Source organism: Muntiacus reevesi, chromosome 2 (genome assembly GCF_963930625.1).
Source record: "Muntiacus reevesi chromosome 2, mMunRee1.1, whole genome shotgun sequence".
NCBI lineage: Eukaryota > Metazoa > Chordata > Mammalia > Artiodactyla > Cervidae > Muntiacus > Muntiacus reevesi.
The window spans coordinates 180,640,422-180,651,732 of record NC_089250.1 but is presented as its reverse complement, the minus strand read 5'-3'; the positions used below and the strand labels follow the sequence as shown (position 1 = coordinate 180,651,732).

General features: G+C 51.5%; 1 protein-coding gene across 5 annotated transcripts in view; it reads left to right on the top strand.

Moving 5' to 3' along the window:
* The first annotated feature begins 520 nt into the window (after positions 1-520).
* The window catches only part of IFT140 (intraflagellar transport 140), a 53,587-nt gene continuing 42,796 nt past the window's right edge, over positions 521-11,311 (top strand). For 4 of the 5 annotated variants that reach the window (XM_065923988.1, XM_065923987.1, XM_065923989.1 and 1 more), the window contains exons 1-4: positions 521-623; positions 1,246-1,364; positions 4,755-4,935; positions 6,749-6,970. In XM_065923988.1, coding sequence (XP_065780060.1) covers positions 4,789-4,935; positions 6,749-6,970 — 369 coding nt within the window. In that variant the 5' untranslated portion in view covers positions 521-623; positions 1,246-1,364; positions 4,755-4,788. The remainder of the gene's footprint in view (positions 624-1,245; positions 1,365-4,754; positions 4,936-6,748; positions 6,971-11,311) is intronic. The other variant, XM_065923986.1, reaches the window with a different exon arrangement.

Sequence of the window (11,311 nt, the reverse complement as noted above, 5' to 3'; positions counted from 1 at the left end):
GCGTCCATAAGCCTCCCCCCTCAAAGCACTGAACGCATAACTTCAAGGAACTATGTTGAATCAACTGACTTTTCTCAGAAATACTCTTGAACGACACCCTCTTGGAGACAAATCGGAATCTAGCAAACCTTTTGGGGTCCGAGAGACCCAGCAATAAGATTAACCAGAGAGAAGAGAATCTTAAAGATGGCGTTTTCTTTCTTTCCCAGTCTCCCTGCTGCCTTCCTCCTGACCGACCTATGTGGTTGGAAAAACTGAACTACAGAAGCGGGTCGCGAACCGACCGTGTATCCCCATCACATACAGAAGAATACACCAGCTTCCCTTCTCTGGGCAGAAAGGCATATTCTGTCCCCTTGGCTCCCTCTGCGAGCTAGCGTTGTGGATTCTAGACAACCATCGAGAAAGGGGGAAATTGCCCTGCAGAGCCCCAGAGCTCGCCACCCGCGGCAGGAATCCTGCCCTCGGCTGCGCACGAACGTTCCCGAGCGTCTTCGGCTCTTTCCGGCCTCTCGGGGCGCTTCGGCTGGTCTCGGCGTCCGCCCGCTCGCTTTCGGCTGTATCCGAGCTGGGCTCGCGGCCGTTGTCCGGGCAACGCGCCGCGGCGCAGCGGCCCAGCCAAGGCTAGTGCGGCCCCTGACCCGGGACCCGGGAATAGGGGGTCTGGGGGCCCGGAGCCTCAGGACAGGGCGACGACGAGGCAGGGCCGGGAGGGCCTCGGGAGGCCGAGGGCCGGGAACCCGGAGCCTGGGCCCGGGAGAAGGGCGACGCCGAGGCGCGCCGGAATCTCTTCTCCGCCTCCTGGATTATCTTCGCCCAGAAATCCTGCTTGGGCCGATCGCCCGAGCGGTGGCCGATCAGGCCAAGGCTTGGGGGTGCGGGGCGGGTGTCCGAGGGCTCAGCGCGAGGCGAGGTCCGACTGAGGGCCGCGAGGCGGCGCAAGGCCCGGAGAGCGGAGCTGGAGGGGAGGGGGCGGCGCCGGAAGCGCTGGCGGCGGCACGGGTCTGAGAGGGATTCAGAAAACCACCTTCGGAGCTGTCAGTCCTGCGGCCCGGGGGACCTCACGGTCCGAGCCAGAGATGGTGTTTCTTCAGGTCCACGGGATGCAGCTATGAGCCTGCATTAACGAGGCCCCGGGGGCAATGGGTTCAGAGTGAGGCTTTTGGGGGTGGCTTCCAGTGCCCTCCACTGCGCCCCTCCACTCAGCCCCCCTTGCCTCAAAGTCCTTCTGGTTCCCTCTCACAGCGTCTCCAAGCAGTGATGCAACTGAAGTCATCCTTAGTACCACGAGCTGTTCTTCCCCCAAAGGTGGCTTACCTGAAGAGTGAAGAGGTTGCACGACTGGAGGTGAAAAGAGCAAATCGGTGAGAACAAGTGGAATTTTTTTTTCTTTCTTCCAAAGTTTATGTATTGACAAACGGCGCTATGTACAAGAGGTATCCTGCGTTTCTTGTAACGAGAGGTATCCTGCGTTTCTTGTAACGAGAGGAAATGGCGTTGTTTCTGAACCGATGCCATTAATAGATGCGATTTCATTGTTAGTCATCTCTCCTTCTTACGTTTACTTTGATAACTTTTGTTTGTAAGTGCACACGTGTATGTGCGTGCTCAGTTGCTTCAGTCATGTCTAATTCTTTGTGACCCCATGGACTGTAGCCCGCCAGTCTCCTCTGTCCATGGGCTTTTCCAAGCAAGAGTACTGGAATGACTTGCCATACCCTTCTCTAGGGGATCTTCTAGATCCAGGGATTCAACCCGAGTCTCGTGCATTGCAGGCAGATTCTTTACCAACTGAGCCACCAGGGAAGTCTTGGTACACAGGTAGCATTTGCTGCTGCTGCTGCTAAGTCACTTCAGTCGTGTGCGACCCCATAGGATGGCAGCCCACCAGGCTCCCCCATCCCTGGGATTCTCCAGGGAAGAACACTAGAGTGGGTTGCCATTTCCTTCTCCAGTGCGTGAAAGTGAAAAGTGAAGGTGAAGTCGCTCAATCGTATCCGACTCTTAGCGACCCCATGGACCGCAGCTTACCAGGCTCCTCCATCCATGGGATTTGCCAGGCAAGAGTACTGGAGTGGGTTGCCATTGCCTTCTCCCAGGTAGCATTTATTCATCATATAAAACTGGATTCATTCACCCTGGCCTGACCCCAATTTCTGCAACTAACTAGACATCAAAAGCCTCTTTCCTCGCTAGTAAGTATCTCCATCAGGGATTCACGTACTAGGGCTTGTTTGGTGGAGGCAGTGTTCTGGGGCCGGGTGTGCTCCGGTGGCCCTTCACTTTGTGGGACAGGTTATCAGGTAAGGAGTGGAGAGTGGTCAGTCAGACACAGACAGTCTAAATGGAGAATACAGGGTTCTCTGATGACACTGGGCAGAAGCACAGGACAACCTGGTGGAAAGAGGCGTCCTGAGTACCCAGTGCAGGGTTGTGATGGGGAAAGCCTCTGGGAGAGCCCCAGCGGGAAGGAAGTAACTTAAAGATCTTCTAGCAGACTTGCTCCTTATAAAGTGATGTTTGAAATAAAAGATAGAGGAAATCAGGTTTATAAGTGCTTTTATAATTCTTTTTCCATCATTACAAGAAGACTGATATGTTACTCATTTTTCCAAGGCATATTTTCAGAGAGTAAACTTGTTAAACATGAGTAAGAATTTACTGTAGCCAAGAATTTAGACCCTTGATGGGCTGCAACACGTTAGAACTCACTGTGAAAGGCTTCCTTGCTGCATTATGCTGCCCAGTTTTTAACCCAGTGTGTCTCATTGTGGCTCTGTGTGAACGATTGCGTGAAGTCTTTACTCAAGAAATCCAGAGCCCAGGACCAGTGCACGTGTCCCCTAAGTGAAGTGTGTGCAGCTGGCCACGGATCCTACCCCCACAGACCCCAGTCTCCCATCCCCCCACTCCTCTGGCCAGTGCCCAGCCATCTATCAGGAGCCAGCCCATGGTGGTAAGTTTAGTGGTCAGGGTATATTTTCATAAAAGAAATATAAACATTTGAAATGTGACTGTTCATTTGTACCCTCCTGCCTTCCAGCTTCTGGAAGAACAGGATCTCCCTCTCTGAACCCAAAATGAGCCTGCGTGGCTTTCTCTGACGCAACTGTTGTATTGCTCAAAGCAAATGGCATAGCCTGTTCCCTTCTCCAGTGATGGAATTTTGTAGGTGCTGGATAACTTTTTTTGCAGTTTTTCTGTTGTGGTTAAATATACTTAAGATTTACTGTTTTAACCATTTATAAGTATATAGTTCGATGACAACAGTACCTTCACACTGTTGTGTGATCATCGCCACCAATCTTTCCAAACTGAAACCTTAAATATAATAAACACTAATTGCCCGTCACCGCCTATAGCAGGCCCTCGCAACCACCAGTCTACTTTCTTTTTTCTTTTTTAAGGATTTTTTTGATGTGGACCATTTTTAAAGTCTTTATTGAATTTGTTACAGAATTGCTTCCGTTTTTACATTTTGATTTCTTGGTCATGAAGCATGTGTGATCTTAGCTCCCACACCGCCTGCATTGGAAGGCAGAGGCATTGAATTTGGTGACTCTTAAGTACCTCATATAAGTGAATAATGCAGTATTTGTTCTTTTGAGTCTGATTTATTTCACTTCTAGGTTCATCCATGCTGTAACATGTGCCAGAACTTCATCCCATTGTAAGGCTGCATAATACTCCATTGTATGGATATACCACATCTTGTTTATCCATTCATTTGTGGATAGGTATTTGTGTTGTTTCCACCTTTTCACTATGAGTAATGCTGCTATGAATACTGTGTTCAAGGATCTGTTCATATCCCTGCTTTCAATTCTTGTGGGTATGTGTCCAGAACTGAATTGTTGGATAATGTGATGATCCTGTGTGTGATCCTGAGGGACCCCCCAGACTGCTCTCCACAGCATCTGCACCATTTTACACTCCCACCAGCAGTGCACAAGGCTTCCAGTTGCCTCATCAACACTTTTTACTTTCTGTTGTTTTGATAACAGCCATCCTGATGGGGATGAAGTTGAATAATTTCAAATGATAGCAGCCACCTCAAAGAGACTTTTCTAGGCTAGTTCGCTTCCCCAGACTGACTCTAGGATGTGAACAAATGGGTGGCAGTCAGACGGTCATTCCATTCATGCTCCTGCCCCTCCCACACAGGAACAACATGCACATCTCTTAAGGAAGCAAAGAGAAAGAGATGTTAGGTAGCTGATCAAGCTTATCTTTTCCCCAGTTGCCCTGTGGCCTTGCTTCCTCCACTCCCTGACAGATGAATCCTTTGGCTCCTGCCACCTCAAGAAGACATTAGGGACCACCTTGGTTTTCTGTTAGAAACTGGGTGTTAGGTTTTTCTGCACATTTCTCTTTTGTGCAGCAGTTTGCTTTTTTTGGTTTCTTGTTTGAAAATATTGCTTAAAGGGGAACTGTAAAAATATAAATTGTCCTTGTTATGATTAGAATAAAAATGATCAAGGATGACACGTGTGATCTAGTCTGCAGGCTTCTTTTCTTTACTGTTTTGATGGCAATGTGTGTTATTCTTTTCCGTCACACCCCAGCCTAATCCCTTGCTTCTAATTGTGTGTTTCCCCCATTAGAGATCTTTTCCACATAAATTGCGTGCATCTGTCTGAAGGGGTGTTGATAAGTTACCTGATGTCTTATGATCATGGGTTTGTGAACCTCTCTTTTCTAATTCCATATGTAGGAGTTTTATTCAAAACCAACAGGACTTGTTTTCTCCCCAGCAGGTTTTGGCACTGAGCAGGCCTGCGTTCCGTCATGGCCCTCTACTTTGACCACCGCATAGAAGCCCCAGACACAGTCGGGTCTCCCTCCCACATTGGCTGGCACCCTGTCCACCCATTGTTGGCGGTTGCTTCTGTTAGCACAACCTCAGGAGGCAGCGTGGATATGTATCTGGAGCAAGTGAGTGCGGAAAGCAGCACTCTGGCTGCAGTCAGACGATCTGGCGCTTGTCTTGTTCTTTTGTTCTCGTGCGTGTGTGTGTGTGTGTGTGTGTGTGTGTGTGTGTTTCTCACGGAGGTCCGAATTCCCAACACTGTAAAAGCCTTGTTATGTAAATAATTCTTTTACCCTTATTATTTAGTTTTGGGTACACAGTTAGGGATGCTTGAGACAGAATCCACCGTCAGGTTCACAGACAGACAGGGCTGTCTGTCTCCACCGCGCCAGCCTTGTTGGGTCACATCAGCCTTTGAAACTGCTCGTTTCCTGGAGCGGCCATAAGAAATTACCACAAATTGGGTGGCTTAAAATAACAGAAGTTTATTCTCTCAAAGTTATGGGGCCAGAAATCTCCAGCATGGGGCTGACAGGGCCCTGCCCTCTCTGAAGTCTCAAATGGAGGGTGTGCGCCCTGCTTCTCATTAGCTTCAGTGCAGCCTGCAGTCTTCAGCGTCCCCCGGCTGTGGCGGGGTGTCTTTCCTCCTTGTACAAGGATACCAGCCATACTGGACCAGGGTCCACTCTGATGACCTCGTCTGAGCTTGGTCATCTGCAAAGACCCTGGTTTCATATGAGGTCATGTCACAAGAACCAGGGGTTTAGGAATCAGCATATCTTTTGGGGCCACACAACTCCATAACTAGAGCTTTCTAGAAACTCCTACTTCACCAAGGAAAATGGATTTCCTTTCCCGCCCCTTGCCCCACCCTCCCCTGAAATCTGCCTCTCGTGCTTTGGGTCCGCACCCGCTATCCCCTCCGCACACGTGGCACCCTCCTGTGGCATCCTCCAGACAGCACACCCAAGGGGCTTCCTCATCCAGCCCACTGCGCCCAGCTTCTCCCTTCCCCGACCGGCCTCCTCTTCCTCCATCTCTTCCTCCTCCTGAGGCTACATTACCATCTTTCAGGGGCTTCCTCACCCAGCCCGCTACGTCCAGCCTCCCTCTTCCCCGACTGACCTCCTCTCCCTCCATCTCCTCCTCCTCCTGAGGCTATGTTACCATCTTTCAGGGGATGACTCACAGGCCTGCGGTCCAGCCACTGGACCGCCAAGGAATTCCCCAGATAAAACTTGAAAATTTAGAAAATTGAAAATACACTATTACAAAACAAAGAAGTGTGCTTTGTGTGTTTCTAATTGGCACAAGGAAAACTGTAGGATTTCAAAATTATGATTTATTCAATGATAAGATCACAGATGTAGCAGGTATAACTGGAGATTGGTAGGAAGAGCCCAGTAGAACAAACTGAGTTAATCTCTGAAACACACATTTATACTTTTAACCTGCTGTCTTTGAAAGCTCTAGAGAACATGCGAATGTAAAAGCGCACACCTTACTGACTCTCACAGCAATGACATCATCACCTTCGCAAAGCTTCCGGGAAACTCCACTGTTCACTTGTGAGAGAATGTGAGTTAACAGGGCAGACCACACCCTAGTGTCCTTCTGAAAACGCCTCTGACCTCAAAGAGGTTCTCAGGGTCGCCCAGCCACACTTTGTGAACCTTGAGTCAACACACCTCACCCACTGGCCCACCACTTGCTTTTGTAAATAAAGTTTTATTGATAAGCTGGCTTGTGGGGTTGGTTAAATGTTTCTCTTGTGCTGTCATAGTTCAGCTGAGGCAAGATGGGTGTTTCTATGATAATTAGACTGTTCCTTAATAAGCAGCTTGTTGTACCCTCTACCTGATGTCATTCCACTGATGAGGCAGAAATACGTAGTCACTGCCGTTCCCCGTAACAAGGGCTTTACCTCGTGTGTCGCAGGGCGAGCGCGTGCCAGACACGCACGTCGAGAGGTCGTTCCGGGTCACCTCCCTGTGCTGGCACCCGACTCGGCTGATCCTGGCTATTGGCTGGGAGTCTGGAGAAGTGGTCATGTTTAACAAGCAGGACAAGGAGCAGCACGCGATCCCCGCCACGCACACGGCCGACATTGCCATCCTCGCCTGGAGCCCCAACGGGAACTGCCTGGTATCGGGGGACAGGGTGAGCAGATGCGTAGCGGCCCGCTCGGGGTCTCAGCCTCGCCTGTGTGTGCTCTCAGGGACATGGGAGGCTCTCAGGGGCGGGTTGTCAGCGACGCATGGTTGCCGGACTCCGCTGACCTTGTCAGCCATCACGGCAGACTGTGTTTTATGTTGGGAGCAAGATTTGAAAGTGTTATTCTACCTTCTCACTCTGTGGCAGAAGTGTGAAATTTTGTAAATGAACATCTCTAGATAACTACAGTCACACAGATGGGGTGGTGCCTCAGGTACCCCAAACCCCAGTGCGCCCTCTGAGCACACTGCTTCGCTGCCCAGGAGTCCCTGGTCCCCATCATCTGGCCTGGGGCCTCCTAAGCAGATTGACGTGCCCCCAGGGGACTCTGGAGAGATTGTTCCTCGTCATAAGGGAGGGGGTGCTTTCTGCTGTCATCCGGTGAGTGGAGGCCAGAGTTACTGCTCAGCCTCCGCCAGCGCTCAAGGCAGACCCCACCGCAGAGAATCACCAGCCAGAGACGTCGCAGTGCCCAGGCTGAGAGACTTGATCTAGACCTGTTTGCTTCAAAAGGGTCAGTAGAAAGTGTACAGTGTGTTTGTTTCTTTTGTACTTTCAAGGTAATATGTTTGCATGTTTCAAAGCTCAAAAAATGCTAGAAGGTATACACTGCAAACACTCTCCTCACTGCACCCCGCCCCTGGCACCTGCAGCTCCTTCATGTCTCTCCAGGTTCCTACGGGAACACACAGAAGCATGCAGTGCGATCTCTCCCCAGTTTCCAGTTTTGAAAAATCACAGACGTTAGAGGAAGGAGCAATACAAGGAATACCCTTGTGCCCTCACTGTGAGCTCAGTAGCTGTTAACATTTCGACACATCAGTTCTCTGGGTGTCTGTATTCCCCCTGCATGTTGGGGAGTTTGTCACAGACGTCACACTTCATCTCTCGATGGCTTGACATCCATCTCCTCTGCGCGTAACCACATATGCTGTTGCACAGGAGGGCGAGGCCCTCACGCTCCCCGCTGTGGTCAGCGTGGCGGCTCCTTCTGCCATTCCGGTAGCTCATCCTCACCTGGGGCCGCCCAGCATGCGCTCTGCCATCTTTCCTCTTTCATCTCCTTCCATCGTAGTTGGTCCCTGCTCTCTTCTTCCGTCTCTCTCTGTCTCTCGTTTGGTCTTTGATGACATCAGCGTTTTGAGGGGTCCAGCTCGTAACTGTGTAGCAAGTCCCATGGTTCAGATCCATGTGGCTATCTCCTGACCACTGTGTGCGTCTTCACACAGGTCACACCGTCCCCTCCCTGTTTTCCTGGATCCTTGTCACGTGAGCAGCAGCACCCAGCACACACTGTGCTCAGGCTTTTCATCGGAAGCCGTGTCTTCCACTCTCCACAGCGGCACACTGTGGAGGCACTCTCTTTAGACCTGCCTTTTTTTCCATGAACCTGTTACCATTTGCCTTTGCAGCCTCTGTGGAAAAGCAGTCTTCAGTTCTTTGTTGGAAGGTTACACGACAGCTGTCCTCATGCTTTTGTCCTTTCGCACATGTGAACTTTTAGAGAAAGTCCTGGAGGAAGGTGGGACCCGGGGCGTGCCCTTGTGGTTTGATCGCTGTGCCCAGAGCTCCCTCTGTGGGGCTTGACCGGCTCACACCAACCCGCGCGTGTGTTGTGACCAAGCTCAGGATCTTGTGGGAGAAGTGCTGTCTCAGTTGTGTTCCAGTTTACGTGCGTTTCTCTTCCTCCTGAGGGTGAATGTTACCTAGAAAGCCATTTATACTTGCTTTCTGCTCATACCACTTCTTCCCTGTTCTACTTGTTCCTTTTTTCCAGACCTTTCTTGTTTTTCTGTTTGATTCACACCTGGTGACATTGCCCCACCCCAGGCTCCTTCTCCTGTGGACTCCTACCCCTTCCCCACCTCCCTGCCCTGAAAATCCCCCATGGGGATAAAAGCAGTCAGGGTCCTTGAACATCACCATTTGCATCTTGAAGAAAGGAGAAACAACTGACAAAGCAGATGACTCGAGCGCGACCCAGAGCCCAGGTCACCGCTGACCGAGTTCTGAAGTTAAAGGATTTCAGAACAAAAATACCTGGTCCTGTCTCAGAAAATCTGCAATTGTGTCCCAATTTAATACTGGACTCTGACAGGAAGAGATGTACTAACAAGTGAACAGACACGCTGAGAACAGTGACGCCCTAGACGCCGGTTCCCCGGGCTTGGCCGAAGGTCTTCTCCACTCTTCTACCAGAGGCCTGGTTTGGTTACCCTGAGACTCACCAGATGCAGCAAGAAAGCCCAGTCTGGGAGCCTCAGAGTGTCCCACGTCTACAGGGGTGGGAGCCGAACTGGAGGGCAGGCGCCGAGAAGGAGGTCTACGTGCATTGACTTGGGACGGATGGCAGCTGCTCTCCACCCAGAGAGTGGCCCACAGGAGTGGTGGGGGGTCCAGAGGCATCTGCTGTGCTGTCTTCCGCTTGGCAGTCGTGTCTGCCTGGTTCCTGGAGACAAGAGAGGGCCTCCCATTGCCTCCCCCCACCCCCCGTGGTGCGTCTGTCCTCGTGTCCGGATGGGGGTCTGCAGGCCTCTGAGCCGAGCCCACCACTCCAGGGCCTGAGCCCCAGACACGTCCCCAGAGCAGCTGTCAGGGCCTGGACGTGCAGTGTGCATGGCCGCTCAGGAGCCAGAGGGGCCGTCAGCTCGACGCTTGCGTGTGCTGGTAAAACAGTCAGTTACTGTGTTGAAAACTAAGTGCTGGGTGGGAATTCCCTGGTGGTGCAGTGGTCGGGGCTCAGCATTCTCCCTGGTAGGGCCTGGGTTCCATCCCTGGTCCAGGAACTAGGATCCCATAACTGGCACAGCACAGCCAGAAAAGAAAAAAGTGCTGCCGGGCTGCACTCGCAGGGCATTTTAAAAGTAACTTCTAAACACAAAGAAACCAAGAGTGCTTTTATTCTTGTCTTTATAAAGCTGGCAAAGTCAAGAAGAATGTGTTTGGCCTTCCCTGGTGGTCCAATGGCGAAGAATCCGCCTTGCTATGCGGGGGACACAGGTTTGACCCCTAGTCTGGGAAGATGTGGCACGTGTGGGGCAACGAAGCCCGCATGCCACGACTGCTGAGCGTGTGCTCTCGAGCCTGGGAACCGTGGCTCCTGAAGCCCACGGGCCCTAGAGTCTGTGCTCCGCAGTAAGAAAAGCTCCCTCAAGGAGAAGCCCACCCACTGTAACTAGAGAGTCGCCCCCCTCGCCACAACTAGAGACAGCCTGCACTCAGCAACTGAGACCCAGGACAGCCAAAAGTGGATTTTTTTTAAAAATAGAAGAATCAGACTAATGATACATAATTTAGATTGTATGCACCCTCAGGTTACATACTATGTCCACTCTTAATATGCTTTTCTTAGAGATCCATTGTACAGGTTGCTTTATAAGGCCCGCTTATTTGAAGATCTTCTTTTCATGTACGATTAAGTGATGTTATCCAATTTTGGGGATATTGGAATGAAAGCGACTTGAATGAAGGGAGAGAAGATGGCCTCACTGTCTGCTAAAATGCCCGCTGACCTGGAGCAGGAGACGCGCCTTCAGGATGGCTTGGGCTGCGAAGTGCAGCTGCCCTGCTGTGATGGCAGCGGCGCCGTTCAGCACAGCCAGGCTCGTCCGCAGCCAGAAGCCCTTGTGGACTGTTGCTCCCAGGCCAAATGGTCTCTCCCAACCTGAACTTCTCTGGCACTTGTCTGAACTGTTAATCTGAGACTCTGAGACTCTGATGTACAGCACACCTGGCACCCAGGTCTTGGTCAGTCTCTCCCAGTAAAAGGAACTGGGGCTCCTGGGAGAAGCAGCTGGTCCTGGGCTGGGGCAGGACCATGAGCCCAGAGGGTCTGTCGGCCAGGATGTGGGAAGGGGCTCACATACCTACAGCGACGGCCGTGTGAAAGCGACAGTGGAGGCCGAGGGAAGAGCGCTCAGCGGCCAGAGCTGGAGTGTCTACACAAAGCAATACTGGGTTATAACCATGAGCAGAAACTAGACATCCGTGGGTCCAGATGATGGGAATCTATGACTTAAATCAGTAAATGCTGGCGAGACGGGACACATCTCCAGATGACCTAGAGGTGAGATGTCTCTCCCCTCCTACGTGAGGGCCACACCTAGCGAATTCCTTCAAAGCAGGAGGGCCCAGTGAGGGAGGTCACATCGAGGGCACGACCCTGATCCGACTTGCCAGCAACAGCACTTTCCCTCTGGTGTCCCTCTCAAACCTGCCACCCCGTCATCAAGGAGGAAAACATCAGACACATCCCTCCGGGGGACACACTCTGGAGCCCCTGGCCAG